The 18,063-nt window shown below is 42.0% G+C and overlaps 2 protein-coding genes across 2 annotated transcripts in view; both read right to left on the bottom strand.

The window, feature by feature from the left end:
* LOC124006238 (dual specificity tyrosine-phosphorylation-regulated kinase 1B-like) overlaps nt 1-12,590 on the bottom strand; it is an 80,886-nt gene extending 68,296 nt beyond the window's left edge. The window contains exon 1 of the mRNA XM_046316125.1: nt 11,851-12,590. The gene's annotated coding sequence lies outside the window, so the exon portion shown is untranslated. The remainder of the gene's footprint in view (nt 1-11,850) is intronic.
* Nucleotides 12,591-13,819: 1,229 nt separating this feature from the next.
* fbl (fibrillarin) lies at nt 13,820-17,724 on the bottom strand. Its single transcript, XM_046316129.1, has 8 exons — nt 17,570-17,724; nt 16,570-16,701; nt 16,204-16,341; nt 15,760-16,025; nt 15,498-15,630; nt 15,299-15,411; nt 14,934-15,079; nt 13,820-14,317 (listed from the first exon to the last, which is right to left on the bottom strand). Exons 1-8 carry the CDS (start codon nt 17,577-17,579, stop codon nt 14,293-14,295), a joined length of 963 nt encoding a protein of 320 aa, XP_046172085.1. The 5' UTR covers nt 17,580-17,724; the 3' UTR covers nt 13,820-14,292.
* Nucleotides 17,725-18,063: the final 339 nt, after the last annotated feature.

Genomic DNA, 18,063 nt, shown 5'->3' with positions numbered 1-18,063 from the left:
CAAATTGGTGCATTCACCTTATGACATCCAGTGGGACAGTCACTTAACAATTGACGGTACCACATTGAAAGTCACAGAGCTCTTCAGTACTGGCAATTCTACTACTGTTTGTCTACGGCGATTGCATGGCTGTGTGCTCTATTTTATAGACCTGTCAGCAATGGGTGTGGCTGAAATAGCCCAAATCCACTAATTTGAAGGGTTGTCCACATACTTTTGTATATATAGTGTACCTTCATACTGACCTTGTGCCATGTCGAGATATTCGGTAATCCCGGCACTGAACACAAAGGCCGCTGTCTTCAAACCCCACTGATAGCATTGCTAACCTTCGGATTACAGACTAACATGTAAAATCCCATAGAGAATGCTATCGAGCGCATTGCGAACATTTTGTACAGTTTCTTACCTAAACTATACAAGTAACTCAAAAATTATAGTCACCGTTTTCTGAAAGCACAAATCAAATTTTAGCCAGCAAGGCTCTTAAACCAGAAGGGGATTCTCTGCTGTTACCAAGCAAATGCTTGATTTTGGAAGACACTAACTAGCTACAAAATCGCGAACCAAATGCACAACTGCAGAGCATTTAGCACATTTTAGACAGTCAGCTTAATAGTTAAAAGATATCTGGCTAGCAAACATTTAGTTGTGAATTCCATAATGTAATTAGATCACCTGGTGCATGCTGCACAACAGTGAGTGACTCACAAGGATTTAGTCTCGAGTTGTTGTGTGCTTGTAAACAAACACCACGTGACTGGGGACTACCATAATCTTCATAATAACATGACAGGTGAAATGAAGAACGGAATGTTCTTTCTCTCCTAATGTATTGCACAAGTTGACTGCAGGTATTTACTTAAAAACGTATACATAAATAAAGAAATAGTTAATGGTATTGAAAAAACCATCCTGTGGCTTTTTCCACAGGATGGTTTTTCAGTAACATGGAAGTAGACCACAGAGCCACTGACAAAGTTGGTTATACCATAAGTAAACAAGCACCCATTACGGACTGAAAGGTGTCATGATTAAGGCCCTAGCCAGGTGGTCACGTTAATTTTTCCTAGCCAGGCGGACACATGTACTGGCCCTAGTCATAGTGATGTCAAACATTTTCTAACCATAAAGCTGATCAACATTCAAAGTGAATACTAAACTATAAACTAACCAGCCATAATATTCCTGTTCAGTTGGGAGGGAGCTGTGCAACAGAACAACTAGCATCTGTGGTTGTCCACAAGATCCAATGATTACAGAGTCCACCTTACACAGTGATTATGGACTGCTCTGACAACAACATAAAAGTCTGGTCCTCTCAGAGTGACAGTGAGATGTTGACTGTGATGAGTGGAGTTGCTCCCTCAAGTCCAGAGTTCTTCCATCCTGGTTAGTAGGAAGCAAAGGCTTTTGTTCCAGACGAGTGCTAACACATTAAAATAAAGAAAAAGGTTTTGGTGATATATTGATTAGTTGAGTCAGGTGTGTTAGTGCTGGGCTTTAGCAAAAGTCTGCCCTTCACATTCTGTGAGTCTTCAGACCCAGGCTTGAACAACATTTAATTTCTCCAGTCCACTACCTCCAGTAAAGGTAAATGGACAGACTGGAGCCCAGGACCAGCCAGGCTTAGCCCAGCAGTGACTCACCTCAGGGAGGGCACACACCCAGTGCCCTGTCCACCACACAGTCAGCTCTCCAACAGGTCCAGTACTGTTCAGAAAGGCCACTGTGCCTACCACTACACAAACAAGGGCAGGGGAACATGGCATCATGCCTCATAAACCACTCATAAATAAAACACAAACACACACAAAATCAACCACCCTAATAACCCCATGTAGACCCATATATAGTAGAGGTCGACCGATTATGATTTTTCAACGCCGGTACCGATTATTGAAAGACCAAAAAAGCCGATACCAATTAAATCGGCCACTTTAAATAAAATATTGGTAATAATGACATTTACAACAATACTGAATGAACACTTATTTTAACTTACTATGATACATCAATAAAATCAATTTAGCCTCAAATAAATAATGAAACATGTTCAATTTGGTTTAAATAATGCAAAAATAAAGTGTTGGAGAAGAAAGTAAAAGTGCAATATGTAAGAAAGCTAACATTTTAGTTCCTTGCTCAGAACATGAGAACATATGAAAGTTGTTGGTTCCTTTTAACATGAGTCTTCAATATTCCCAGGTAAGAAGTTTTAGGTTGTAGTTATAGGAATTCTAGGACTATTTCCCTCTATACCATTTGTATTTCATTAACCTTTGACTATTGGATGTTCTTATAGGCACTTTAGTATTGCCAGTGTAACAGTATAGCTTCCGTCCCTCTCCACGCTCCTCCCTGGGCTCGAACCAGGAACACAACGACAACAGCCACCATCAAAGCAGCGTTACTCATGCAGAGCAAGGGGAACAACTACTAGAAGGCTTGGAGCGAGTGACGTTTGAAACGCTATTAGCTAGCCCTTTCACATCGGTTACACCAGCCTCATCTCTGGAGTTGATAGGATTGAAGTCATAAACAGTGCAATGCTTGACGCACAACGAAGAGCTGCTGGCAAAACACACAAGAGCTGTTTGAATTAATGTTTACGCACCTGCTTCTGCCTACCACCACTCAGTCAGATACTTAGATACTTGTATGCTCAGTCAGATTATATGCAATGCGGGACACGCTAGATAATATCTAGTAATATCATCAACCATGTGTAGTTAACTAGTGATTATGATTGATTGTTTTTTATTAGATAAGTTTAATGCTAGCTAGCAACTTACCTTGGCTTACTGCATTCTCCTTGTAGAGTGCAACGAGAGAGAGGCAGGTCGTTATTGCGTTGGACTAGTTAACTGTAAGTTTCCAAGATTGGATCCCCCGACCTGACAAGGTGAAAATCTGTCGTTCTGCCCCTGAAAAAGGCAGTTAACCCACCGTTCCTAGGCCATCATTGAAAACAAGAATGTGTTCTTAACCTCTTGCTCCTACCTGACACGCAGGCGTCCCATCTAGACATCTGGAAATGCAAATGCGCTACGCTAAATGCTAATAGCACTCGTTAAAACTCAAACGTTCATTAAAATACACATGCAGGGTATTGAATTAAAGCTACACTCGTTGTGAATCCAGGCAACAAGTCAGATTTTTAAAATGCTTTTCGGCGAAAGCATGAGAAGCTATTATCTGATAGCATGTAACACCCCAAAAGACCCACAGGGGACGTAAACAAAATAATTAGCATAGTCGACGCTACACAAAACGCACAAATAAAATATAGAACATTCATTACCTTTGACCATCTTCTTTGTTGGCACTCCTAGATGTCCCATAAACATCATTATTGGGTCTTTTTCTCGATTAAAATCGGTCCATATATAGCCTAGATATCGATCTATGAAGACTGTGTGATCAACGAAAAAAATAGCGTTTTATAACGTAACGTCATTTTTTTAAATGAAAAAAGTTGACGATAATCTTTCACAAAACACTTCGAAATACTTTTGTAATGCAACTTTAGGTATTAGTAAACGTTAATAAGCGATCAAATTGATCACGAGGCGATGTATATTCTATAGCTGTACGTCTGGAAATAATGTCCGGGTAAATCTCAACCAAAATATCCGGTCGGAGACCGGAAGAACTGCGCTGCCTTGTGTCTGTTTGACCAAGAAACAAATCGTAGGCAAATGCCAAGACTATTGACATCATGTGGAAGCTGTAGGTATTGCAACCTCGGCCCCATGTAATGTGGTTCACGTTTAACAATTGGTTGAAGTGGCGCATGGATATATTTTCCCATTTTCAGTGATCAGATTTTCCTGCACTTTCCGATGAAACACACGTTCTGTTATAGTCACAGCCGTGATTTAACCAGTTTTATAAACGTCTGAGTGTTTTCTATACACACATAATAATCATATGCATATACTATATTCCTGGCATGAGTAGCAGGGCGCTGAAATGTTGCGCGATTTTTAACAGAATGTTCGAAAAAGTAGGGGGTAGGAGTAACAGGTTACATGACTTGCCTAGTTAAATAAATAAAGAACCGGCAAATCGGCGCCCAAAAATACAGATTTCCGATTGTTATGGAAACTAGAAATCGGCAATTCCGATTAATTGGTCGACCTCTAATATATAGTGTAAATACACCTACATACTGGAAATGACCCAGCGCCTCCTCAAGAGCCAACATTCTGAAATTGTGGAGGGAGGTAAGCTTTCTGGAATTTATTCAGGATTCATGAAGACAATCAACAGATCTGCAACAATCCACAGTAGTAGGCCTACCAACAGTTCTCAAGGAGCTTTAATATAAATCAAAACTGTTCATTACGGGACAAGTTTAAGATTACAACCACTAACCATTTCACCTTATATCCCTGGCTGGCAGGTCACCTGAATGATGATGGTTAAAGGCTCCCCTCTCCATCCCCTAGTCAGGAGCCAGGGCTGAGCACTCCTCTACCTGCCAGCCAGTGGTGAAGGAACCAGGGTAGTGTGTTGCCTTTCATTAGTAATTTATGAAATATTCGAAAAGCAGAGAAAGGTGCATTAAAGGGGACGGGAAACTCATGGCAAGAGAAAGTGAGAATTAGCCTGGCGTGGTCATTTCTGGAAGTTCCTAATCAAAAACACTGATCTGGGGTCAGGTGTCTTATTCCTCGAACTGCACAAACACCTCTGGTACGATTCTACCAAACTGATCAGTAAACAGGTGGCTTTCCTTCGGTACAGATGAATGAAAGAGGATGGCGGACAGACATGTAGGGAGATCGGTCAATGAGTGAGTGAATGAATGAAGTACTAAAGCAGCTCTGCATTTTAAGGTTAGCTTGGGCAGGGTAAACTGATCCTAGATCTGCGCCGAAAGTAGGGCCCCATAAAATCGGTTATATATTTTGCCTGATTACATTTTGGTTCTCTCCCCAAAATCCCTGTTCTCCGTTTTGTTTTTCAAGGTTTCCGTTTCCCCCAATATTTTCAGGTTAACTATCAAAATCACCTTTTTTAATAGAAAAACTACTAAATAGGATTTTCTATGTACACAAAAATGCTTAAATTACAGGAAAATCACAGGAAAAGTTTGAGAAATGTTTATTTAATTCCAGTGCATACCTAGAATGAGGCTGTTAAGTGTGTTTTGTAGCACATGTGATGGTGAAGTTTGCAAAAACAAATACCCACTCGATTGATGCAAATAATCATGATATTCTGCCAAGCATAGGCTACTTTGTAGTTAACATTTAATTGAGAAGGTTTTTGGGAAACCTTTACCTACCAGAAGACTTTTCATTAGCATCATCGCTAACGGCTACACAAAGTGGCGCACATACACAAACTGGGAATTCTTGTTGCCTCCTTAGAAAGTTGCAGGAAATACGAATCACTATTGCATTCGGTTTATGTATTATGATAAACTTGGGCTGATTAATACATTTGTGTTGATTCCCTACTAAGTTCAATAAATGTTTTAATATTGTTGAATTCCGTTTTAAAAAGTGTAAGTAACAAACGCAACCACATGTAACATATGGATTTGCATTAGTTATTTACTCTATAAAACCGATCAGAATTCCAAAGAATGCCCAAGTCATGTCGGAAAAAGATTTTTCAGGGGTGGTGATGTAATATGGAGGACCCGGCAAGCCAGCCTATTCCCTATAATTTAAACTCTAACAGAAATACAGTAATTTCAAATGAAACCAATCACCAATGACCTCTGGTTTCAATGACATTTTCAGCCAATTTACAACCAAATACTTTAGGAATTTATTGTTACATATCAACTTGCAAGGTTGCTAGCCAACTAGCCTGCTAATGTTAGCTCCACTAGCCTGATAACGTTATCCCTACATGCCTGCTAACATTACGTTAGCACTACATGAGTCTGCCAGCTGATATTAACACCCAGCTTACAGCTACATTAAAGTAAACCAAAGTTTTGGAAATACAAAACACCATCTAATTCTTATCAAAGAGGATTAGATATATGGAGTAATCTTAGCTAAAACATATAACATTAGCTGGCTGGCTAGCTAGCTATTAGCCTAGCCAACCACCACGGTTATGGTCAGCAAGCTAGAACAACACAGCTAAAACATAAACACAAAGCAAAGAGAGCAGAGACGTACTGATTGATGGCTGGAGACCATGGTAAACTATTTTACCAGAGTGTGCAAAGCTGTCATCAAGGCAAAGGGTGGCTACTTTGAAGAATCTCAAAAATAAAATACATTTTGATTTTTTCAACACTTTTTTGGTTACTAAACTCCGCAAAAGAAAAAGACATGTACCTTTTTCAGGACCCTGTCTTTCAAAGATAATTCGTAAAAATCCAAATAACTTCACAGATCTTCATTGCAAAGGGTTTAAACACTGTTTCCCATGCTTGTTCAATGAACCATAAACAATTAATGAACCATGCACCTGTGGAACGGTCGTTAAGACACGAACAGCTTACAGACGGTAGGCAATTAAGGTCAAAGTTATGGAAACTTAGGACACCAAAGTGACCTTTCTACAGGCTCTGAAAAACACCAAAAGAAAGATGCCCAGGGTCCCTGGCCATCTGTGTGAATGTGCCTTAGGCATGCTGCAAGGAGGCATGAGGACTGCAAATGTGGCCAGGGCAATAAATTGCAATGTCTGTACTGTGAGACGCTTAAGACAGCGCTACAGGATGGACAGCCGATCGTCCTCGCAGTGGCAGACCACATGTAACAACACCTGCACAGGATCAGAACATCCGAACAGCACACTTGCGGGACAGATACAGGATGGCAACAACAACTGCCCAAGATACACCAGGAACGTACAATCCCTCCATCAGTGCTCAGACTGTCCACAATAGGCTGAGAGAGGCTGGACTGAGGGCTTGTAGGTCTGTTGTAAGGCAGGTCCTCACCAGACATCACCGGCAACAACGTCGCCTATGGGCACAAACCCACCGTCGCTGGACCAGACAGGACTGGCAAAAAGTGCTCTTCACTGACGAGTTGCGGTTTTGTCTCACCAGGGGTGATGGTCGGATTTGTGTTTATTGTCGAAGAAATGAGCGTTAAACCGAGGCCTGTACTCTGGAGCGGGATCTATTTGGAGGTGATCTGGGGCGTAGTCTGGGGCGGTGTGTCACAGCTTCGTCGGACTGAGCTTGTTGTCATTGCAGGCAATCTCAACACAGTCGTTACAGGGAAGACATCCTCCTCCATGTGCCCTTCCTGCAGGCTCATCCTGACATGACCCTCCAGCGTGACAATGCCACCAGCAATACTGCTCGTTCTGTGTGTGATTTCCTGCAAGACAGGAATGTCAGGGTTCTGCCATGGCCAGCGAATATCCCACATCTCAATCCCATTGAGCACGTCTGGGACCTGTTGGATCACAGGATGAGGGCTAGGGCCATTCCACCCAGAAATGTCTGGGAACTTGCAGGTGCCTTGGTGGAAGAGTGGGGTAACATCTCACAGCAAAAACTGGCAAATCTCGTGCAATCCATGAGGAGATGCACTGCAGTACTACATGCAGCTGGTGGCCACACCAGATACGGACTGTTACTTTTGGTTTTGACCCCCCTTTGTTCAGGGACACATTATTCCATTTCTGTTAGTCACATGTCTGGGGAACTTGTTCAGTTTATGTCTCAGTTGTTGAATCTTATGTTCATACAACTATTTACACGTTAAGTTTGCTGAGAATAAACATAGTTGACAGAGAGAGGACTTTTTTTGCTGAGTTTATATGATTCCATATGTGTTAATTCATAGTTTTGATGTCTTCACTATCATTCTACAATGGAGAAAATAGTAAAAAATAAAGAAAAACCTTGGAATGGGCAGATGTGTCCAAACTTTTGACTGGTACTGTATAGTAACCACCAATCAACTACTAGTAATCAACTACTAGTGGTCTTGTCTGCAGCTGTCAATTAACCTAGAAGAGACGCACTAGTTTTCAAACAGACTGAGCAATTCCACTTCAGTTACTGGTCTGTACCACAAGGCTGTGCTTTAATTCTGACTTGGTGGGTATCATGATTGATTTATAGATGACAACCCTCACCTCAGTTCATGAAATATACTTTGATTCACATCTGTTCAAGAAAAAAAAAGGTATCCTGAAAAGGAGGATATGGGTTAAATGGAAGGAGAGAAGGGGGGCGAGAGAGGAAAGGTTGTTGGTTTCTTGAAGCTTGCCTGGTTGCTTCTGGCTACAGCAAGGGGAGAAATTGGAACTGTGGGATTACAGTTGTGTCCTTCGGTTTTTTTAGATGCTGTGCTTTCCCCAATAGTTATCATTCAAAACTAGATGAAAAAAATGTATTAGTATGCTAATCACTGTAGTTGATTCCTCTTTGAATCGTTACATGTAATTATGATCGCTATGCTCGCTCACTTAAATGACTGATGACAAATGTACATGCGATGCCATTGATCGAATCCATTCCAAGCATTCCTCCATTGCAAATTGATCTAGCCATTCACTTGATGCAGATTTTACTGACTGACCTAGCATATCCTTTGCCTTCTCTCACATTCAACATTTTCCAGTTTCCATAACATTACCTGAGAGGTTCTGAGAGTTAAACACAATTCTAAGAACACAAAGCTGATCAGACATGATCAGATGTTGAATTGGCTGAAGAAGGAGAGGTTTAGTAGCCAACTATGTGGTTACATTGTGCAGGTAGCCCAGTCTGAAACTCAAACTTCGCTGAGACACGTGCCAGTCAAGGTGGGGTGGTAATGAACCAAAGGTTGCAAGCATATAGTCTGTAACCAAGAGAGCATCATTGAACGTACTGGTACACTCACCAGTGTGTCCCCCAGATTGTATCTTCAGATGGACACTGAAGGCCCCAAAATCAGTATCCAGTGGCACCTAAAAACAACATTTTTGATAGAAACTAATTGAAGATATGTTACCCTGTATCTTATCTAGGCTGAGATGAGGGTGATTTTAGGGGGGGAAAACGCACGTGGGCAACTTGAGTACTGATGAGGTAGTGAAGTTGCTGTGCATCAGGAAATGGGTTCATTCAGAGCCAGATCAAAATCAAATGTACTTTTAGAGGGCTGAGAAGTGGGGTGGGGTTGTCCTCTCAGAGAGAGATAGAGACACTGAGGACAAAGTCACATTGGGACTGCTGGACAGGAATAGAATAGGGAGGGGGAAAGGCGTGTTGGGCAGGTTTAATACGGGATTGACAGGCTGCAGTTCAATCAACCCCGGTCCGAGTAGCGTTCCAGGCCCTACTAAAGCCCACAAGCAAACTTTCACTCTAGAGTAAACTCACTGAACCTGTTTCCTTCCAGTCCCCCTCTAACACACTTTAAGGGCATGTGCTCAAAGGGGACTGCCTCGAAAACCGTGGGCTATGGACTCTGCCTTCTCTGTAACAGGCAAGACACTGCTTACACTGTAAATCAAGTTTTCCACCGTGTAAACGCTAGGCGTGGGAGGTGGGGAACTATGAACTTGTGTGCGAGTAGGTATCCCCTGCTTCCCCTCCCTAAGCTATCAAACTCAGGTGTAAATCAATAGATGAATGCTGAAGGCCCCCTCAAGTGGTCTCTCCAAAGACAAACAAGCGATAGGTTACCTCACCAGTGCCAGGGTCACTAGAAAAAGAGCATGGGAAGGGAGTAGGGGGCCAAGCTACTACCTAGGTTCAAGTTACTAGATTCAAATAAGAGTCCAAATTACAGACAGCCACCCCCACCATCATAATGATCCCTACTAGGCTTCAAGACACGCACACTCACTGACTTGCACCTGCAAATGCCAGCACAAACTTTTGACACATGCTCACCGGTAAAACAGTGGCATGCCCTTTGACTGGACCAAGTGCTCATGAGCTCTAATACATATTTGCAACATGACCGGAAAGTCATCCTTGTAGGCGAGCATCTCATAATTCCGGAATCACACTCCCACAAACACTCAGCTTGACTGACACATAAAACAGCACCTCTTCACACAGTCAGTATTTTGGTGACCAGTCAACACCAGCTTGCTGCACTTCAGTTATGTCAAGGTTCGATACAATGAAGTTAGTCAGTCAGTCAGTCCATTCACAACAGCGTGTCACTCTGCTACCGGTACCAAAATAAATCTTGAACAGAGCTTTTCTCTCACCCCAAATTGAGAGGGAAAGAGAACTGGAGAGGGGGTGTACAGGCCTACAACATGAAGCTATGGTATGGAGGGATGTAATGCACACTCAAATTGGTCTTTCAATATCTTGGCAAGAGAATGTATCACAACTGTGTATTCAGCAAAGCTTTTGACCAAATAAATGTGTCATTGTCACATGCAGTCAAATGCTCATAATGTGGTTCAGAATGCTAAATGGAAATCACCCATGCAACTTGGAAATACAGCATTCACTGAGAATCATCCATTTTAATGCTCCAAATGTATGAGGACAAGCAAAACTACAAGAAAGAATCATGACTCAGTAGCTTAGAGACAATGTCAAACTGCACCCAACCTTTCACCTAAAAACTAAAGGGAATTATTTTTCTGGTTAGGGTTAACAAACATGATGGACGTGGATGAGGGATAAATTCATTAAGATCAAAATACATCAAATTCTGATGGTGTACAAATCTTAACGACATATGCATTAACGTGTAATAACTGTTTCACTTCGGTGCAGTGGTAACAGTAAGAGAATGAAGACAACATGGTAAGGACAGAGGAAAGTGAATCCATTTTGAACCGGCATTTCTACTTCAGCACCATAGCAAGGGCTTGCTCATAATGCTACATGGAAATCAAGGGTGTAGGCACTGAGATTTATCCAAGGTATGACTTTGCGACAAAGGTTATTCAAAATGGAAAATATACTCCAACAAATGCACTATAAACAGACTGCTTTTCATAGTCTTAGGTGGCAATTTCGTCAGAAACTGCATGTCACTCCCAATTCACACACGTGTGAACGTATGAAGATCCAAGGGTTGTATTGTCATCCTTCATATGGAAATCAAAACATATATAATTATGACATTCTTTAATGTATCGTTTTTTCTTGAATCACCATTCATCAGAGATTACAATACCCTTCCTCACTGTCTTGCTGTGAATTCTAAAATGCAGCGATGCAGTGGCTTTTGGGCATTCTCTTCAAAATATTTGCATTGGCTAGTTAAAGAAAACACTGCAGATAAAATTAGGCAGGAGTGATTTAGAATATGGCATCCATCATTTCTCAATTTTACCACGAGTAGGAACAGTGGCTGTGTGATGCATTGAAAAGGGAGGATATCCCAGTCATACATCAAATCGTAATAAGTCCATGATGAGGCTTGCTCATCGACAGCTTACATGGCCAACACTGCCCATACTAATATTGAGACTACTGGGCAGGGTGACTTCTGATAATCCTACGTCATTCCTACATTGCAACTGAGAATGTGACTTCTAAAAGATGTTAAAGGATAGTCTGAACTAGCCTCGGATACATTGTAGCTGTCTATCGCAGTTTTCCATCATGGCGAATCACAACCAACGTTGATGATCTTCATTGCAAGGCATCACTACGGGGAAAATGTAACTACTAGCTAAAATATACACAACGTGTACGAATCGATAAATAATGTTACAAGCCAAGTGAATGTCCTGTACAATTAACTAGCACCATTGTGATTGAAAATGGCTTATTGATGCTGAGGTTGGAGGACATGGGAGGGTACAGAAGGTGCTGTTTGTATGGATGTCAGTTTATCATCATGGTCTTCTTCAAACACATAACGACTGATGACAAAAACAGCATCTTCACAACAAATTAGTTAAAACCCAGTGAGTGAATAAACCAAGCTTATCTCTTACCTCAGGCGGCGGTTCGTTTCCAGCTTCCCGGAGCAGCCATTATCAGCATTCCCTCTCTCCCTCCGTCCAAGCCTCCACCACAGGTACCGGGCAAAATAACAACCGGCAAACCAATTCCCCCCCCACCCCCAAACTGTCACCCCTCTGATGGGTGAGATATCCTAATAACGAGAGGGTAGTGTCGTTTTTGCAATAAATCCCCGTCAAAACTCGGGTCTTCAGTGAGGTTAGACTCCAAAGCGCAGTACAGCAAGAGCGCAGGATGAACTCGGAGGTCCGGCACCGTCCGCCCGGCGCAGTGCAAGCTAGCTAATTGAACAGTTCGCAGGTAACATATGTGGTACCATGGCAATGGCTATGTTGTCATCCAAAATAGACCGTATCTCGCCGTTGATGGTTGATTCTTTCGTGGCCTATATTTTCACTCAGGAAACCATGTAGCAAACTGGCAACGTTGGGTTTATCGTAGCTGCTGAGTCTGGGAGGCTAGCTAACGTTAGCTGGCTAACTAACTAGCTAGCTTTCACTGTAACAGTTACTACTAATATCCAACTACGTGTTGCATGTTGTGATGAACGGAAAGGTGGAGGGGATGAGTGTTTAAAGTAAAAAAATAAACGATTAAAATAAATTTGGGGTATTTCCGGTGCACCGCTATAACTAGCGATGTGCATTCGCAAGGGACCCCCCCTCTCTGGCCGTTAATCTCGATCACACCAGACTGCACTAGCTATCGCTTAGATGAGGGTCTGCACGAAAAGCGCGCCCTCGACACGAAGCTCGTTCCCGCCTGTTTGAGTTGCAATTCCCCCTACAAAATGGCCGCCAAAACAAACCTGCGACAGGCAAACTATCTACTACCCTTGGTGTGAATTTCAACATCACATGGAAAGCCCGTTCATAATCTAACGCAGCGGTAATACATTTTTATACAAACTACCTCGGCACTTAAACTGGTATTAAATGTGATTGGGTAAATTAGCTAAGGTAGTTACCAAGCCAACGTTGCTAGCTAGCCGTAACATAGCTAGCAAGATCGTGCATGTTTCCTGAACAGCCAACCTTGACGTTATCACCAATACGGTTAGCACCTTAACGAACAAGCTAAATGAGTACATGTAGATTCACGGACGTGCCGTTACATATGCTCTTAATATTGGTAAATTAGAAATAGCACCTAATTCAAACATGTGCTTAACTCGCATGACTGTATAACGGTACCTAATTTTCTGAAACTATCGGCACCTAAATAGTTATCAGTTAATCATAACGCATCGGCTAACCGTCAATCATGTTCAAATTACCCGCGTTGACGAAAACCATTGACCAATCTGTATGGTCATTCACTCACTCAAAATGGCGGCGGTCACCACTGGGATGAAAATTGTATTTTGTCGCACGAACTGACAATCGGCGTGTCGGTTCTGTTTAAGTACTACTATAGCAGTTAGTCACCGTCATTTTGTAATGGTGAATACAATTTCGATATTATTCAGAAGCGCGTTCACATGAAGTTCACCCATATCAAACCACACGGAACAAAAATAAACGCTACATTCAAATTAATTCAGCCCTAATCTATGGATTTCACAGGACTGAGCAGGGGCACAGCCATGGGTGGGTTTAGGCCCACTCAGTAGGGAGCCAGGCCCAGCTAATCAGAACATGTTTCCCCAACAAAGGGGTTTTATTACAGACAGATATGCCCCTCAGCTGATCCAGCAGGTGAGGAAGCCAGGTGTAGAGGTCCTGGGTACACGTGGTCTGCAGTTGTGAGACCAGACATACTTGCTCAATTCTCTAAAACATTGAGGCAGCTCATGGTAGAGAATGACCATTCAATACCCTGGCAACAGCTGGTGGACATTCCTGCAGTCAGCATGACCATTACTTATGTCATTTACATTTAAGTCATGACAACATATTGTTCCTCCAACCATGTCTTAAAAGCACAGAACTAAATAAAATATACAACCACAATGTTTTAATGAAAAAGTAAAGGTACAAAATCACATTTAAGTCAAAGTGAAACATACATAGGTGTAAGCCAGACTTCTTTTAACATCAAGGGAAAATAATTATGTGACTTCAATGATAAACTGAAACAGTTCTTTAAAAGCATTAGATTTCAAATGAATGTGAATAAACAAAAAACACAGTTAAATCATTCAGGCTTTCCCTCTGTACACTACTTTACATGGCACTACAGAGTTTATTAGCGACGTTAATTTTACCCCAACAACCCTCTCCCCAGACCAAAAAAAACATGTACTTCTAAACCGTCTAAGCTCTGGAGACAGGAATACTGAAATGGTCAGTTTGGATATGGGTGTAAGCATGTGGGGGTCCAATCAGTGCCTTGATAAATCCCAGTGCTGAGCACCCCCCATGGCAGAGGTGGATCCACAAAAAGTCACTATGCCACAGCTGCTACTGGCCAGTTCACTTCTTATTCTTGGGAGCAGGTCTGTAGGAAGGAATATTTGATGAATTCATACTATAAAGACAAAATACATTCTACATGGTGGTCATGTCAGAATTCTCCAAATGCAGACCATATAGAAAAATCTGCATTTTAAATTTAGCAAGTTTTGTTTGTTGCTTCAATAGTGACTGGGGCATGTAACTACAGTTTTCCATCACAGAAAATATACTAAAGCAACACATTCGGCACAAAATACCTTAATTCATCAGACAACAGAAGTGCAATGCTATTTGGCTAGCAGCCACACAAGTAAATGTGCTTACAATGAAAAAGCAAGGTATTTTTTGCTATGTTTATCATAGAAGTTAGCCAGCTACATTTCCTAATGTTTTGCTTGACGTTTATCTTGCATTTTACCAGAGAAAAGTAGGTTATGCCAAGAAAAGTACCAGAGAAAAGTAGCTACACATCAGCCAGAACGCTGTCTGAATATGTCACCCCGAGTGGAAAAGTGCAACTGAAACAAAATTAGTCTGAGCAGAAAATTGCAATAAGCAGTATTTTAGATCAACGTTTACAAAACGCAGCAAGATACTTGTTACACGTTATTATTTCATTAACGTGACCCGTGTATATTTAGAAACAAGCATTTCCTCACCTGTAGATTCCTACTACGATGGCGTGATCTCTCTCATAAGGCTCCAATGTCAGCTGCTCCTGGGGCTTCATGTTTTCCGAGCCCATCTTCTTCACCTCCGCAGCAAACACAGCCTCCGGTGCTGCCGTTGAATCAATGCAGTTTGCCTGGAGGGAGAAGAGACAAACGTACTTTAATCCCATTGCAACTGAGGCACTGGCCCCCAGTAACAGCAATCTAGGTTGCTCCTAAAAATCAAAAGCTTTGCAGTTCAATGCAAAATGTTCAACGTCTAATATCTTAATTTGCCTGCTTAAGAATAGTATTCCAGAAGATGGCACCACTAATTCAGAATAACACCGTTTTGAACAGTTTCAATATTTCACCTTGATTGAGATGACAAAGTGCCCTCCGTTCTTAAGGAAATTGTGAGCATTGAGTGCAACAATTCTGGTCTGATCAGGCTGGGCCACATCAGCGAAGATGACATCTACCATGCCTGCATAAAGAGGGTACAGACAGAGCTTGTAAAATATACATAAACTTCCACAGTATTTTTGCATCAGTGTATGATTGATGACTTACCAACAAGCATGCGGTATTTGTGTGGATGCCGGGCATCCTCAATGATGGGAATGATGTTGGTTCTCTTTTTAGCAACATTGAGCAGATCACGCCCTGACCTGTGAGAGAACTCCACAGCATACACAAGACCCTCCTGCAAAACAGAGGAAAAGCCTCACTACATGTACAGGGGTGAAGGACCACACTTCATTGTGAGAATTATCAAGTAGCCCAACTAAACCAATGACAGTTCTGATTATGTGGGGAAAAAATATATACTCACAGGTCCAACGATGTCTGACACATGGGACACTGTCGTCCCTGATGCGGCACCCAGGTACATGACCTTCGAGCCAGGTTTGATGTGGATCTGATCAACTCCTCCCAAGATGGCTGCTGCCAGCTTTGACCGGAAAGGGTTCCACGCTCTGTACTCAATCTTAGTTTCTCCTTCCTCGACATTCATCCTTTTTTCTCCATACACGGACTCTCCAATCACCATGTTTTTTGTCACCAGGGCATCTTCCTTACCACGGCAGATGAACACTCCTGAGGGCAGCAAAATGGAGATGTGTGAAATTACAACACTCCAATATATTGGGAAGTTTACAGTGCAGAAGAAACATTTTGCACAGAGTGGGTGCTGCTGAACAACACAAACAATAGTGCAACTACAGGCCTCTGCTGGAGACAGCTTGTATTGCACAGCTCCAACTTTTCCACTCACCTTCATGTCTATGAGGCTCCACAGTGACTTTCCTGCCAGCCCCGAAGCCGCCACGTCCACCTCTACCCCTGGGGGTGCCACGACCACCTCCACGGCCTCTGAAGCCACCCTCACCGCTTGGAGACCTAAATCCACCTCCTGTAACAGGGAAATAACAAGTAATGTCCAGTTTGTACACAAATCAACCACGTGCAGTAAACAACTTTCATCCATGGCAATAGCGCAAAACTTGATGTGTTCTGTCACATTAGGTTGTCTTGTGACCTCAAATATGTGATAATGCTCATCAGTCAGGTAAACTTACACAAGACGGAACAGGCATGTACCTATAACATGTCAAATAAAATCTAGCTATGTTTGACTTACCACCTCTGCCTCGGAATCCTCCTCGTCCGCCTCTATCTCCAAAACCCCCCCGCCCACCACCTCTGTCTCCAAAGCTTCCTCTTCCCCGGAAGCCTCCTCTGCCGCCTCGATCACCACCCCGGGGGCTGAATCCTTAAAGAATGATTATTTTTTTTAGATTAACCTTCAAATATGGCACATGACATGGTGCAAACAAATGAATGAGATGCTTCAGATTGATGGTACAGGTTATAGTATAAATTACTTCCTAGAATCATAGATGCCAACAACTAATGCATGGTGGAATTGATACCCTAATAGCGGTTCAAAGGGCTACAAATAACTTGGAAATGGAATAGGATAGTTAATATTTTTTGAATGTCTAGGTGTTAAGTTTGCCAGCAAACTAGAAGACTGCATTTGAGCTTGAGTGGTAAACCAAAGATAATGGGTAAACAGCATGACACGGCCGGCAATGAATATAGATAATGCAATGGGCTAGTTAGTGACCTGGTTACCAATGCTAGCATGTTGCGAGCACATGTGCCAATAACGTTTGACCGATATTTGGCTAGGCACTCAAACCAAAATCACGTTCAGGCAAAATAACAATAGGTGTGTTGTGTGCGAAAAATAACTACATAGATTGCTTGAAAGCTAATTAGCTAAAGTTAGTGCGTATGAACACGTGTTTAGTTTGTGCCATGCGGGCTGTACCATTGCGAAAAATGTGCATTAAATCACAGAAGCAGCAAAGAGTCCAAACACTAATATTAATGATCAATAATGAAATCGAACACAAACACGTCGTACGTGTAACTGTATAGTTAGCTACATGCACGATTGACTTGTTCAAGTTGTGTGAGAGAAATCATGGCTAACGTTAATGCTCGCAACACCAGGCCGGAAGATGAAACTTCACAATAAAATTTGTCCTTCATAATAGTAAGACTTACGGGCATATGCATTATGTATCCCCGTCTAGACGTAAATGTCTACTCAATTGGTCAAATAAACTTACCTGGTGTCATATTTGATAAATTGCTGTGCTCTCAATCTAAAACAGCTCGAAATTGTTTTGCTCGGTCTTCTCTCTCTTCCTCTCCTGAACACGCAGCACACACTACCTAGCAATGTGGCCATGCGTCATCAGACTCCTCCTTCCCATGATACACCACGGTCTGGACGCTCATCTTTTTCAAGGGTGTCAATAATTTCGGACGTTCTAGTCTTGAGCCCAAGACTACAGAGTTAAAAAAATATAAAATAATACTGCCTGCAGTCCTGACGGATCATAAAGTCATATGGCTGACTAAGAATGTGCAGTAATGATGATACGAAATACTCTATTGGGAACTGCTTAAATTTAAAATCTGCTCAGCCTGTACTACTTAAGGGAAACGGCTTGGTTTAAGAAGATGTGAGGTAGCTGAGCTCTCTAAGAAGCTTGATCTTAATTAGAACGCTAAATTGAATGATTTACAGAATCAACTAGATATACTTTATGAGGAAAAA

This window comes from Oncorhynchus gorbuscha, linkage group LG19 (genome assembly GCF_021184085.1).
Source record: "Oncorhynchus gorbuscha isolate QuinsamMale2020 ecotype Even-year linkage group LG19, OgorEven_v1.0, whole genome shotgun sequence".
In the NCBI taxonomy this organism is placed as follows: Eukaryota; Metazoa; Chordata; class Actinopteri; order Salmoniformes; family Salmonidae; genus Oncorhynchus; species Oncorhynchus gorbuscha.
Note: the sequence above shows the minus strand (reverse complement) of the source record. Positions and strands in the feature narration are given on the sequence as shown.

Bases quoted from the DNA above. Each gene is read 5' to 3' on its own strand.
- fbl (XM_046316129.1), bottom strand. The intron at 16,342-16,569 runs GTAAGTCAAACA...TCCCTGTTACAG, and splicing joins AGGATTCCGAGGCAGAGGTG to GAGGTGGATTTAGGTCTCCA. The intron at 15,080-15,298 runs GTGAAATATTGA...TTCTCCCTCCAG, and splicing joins ACTTTGTCATCTCAATCAAG to GCAAACTGCATTGATTCAAC.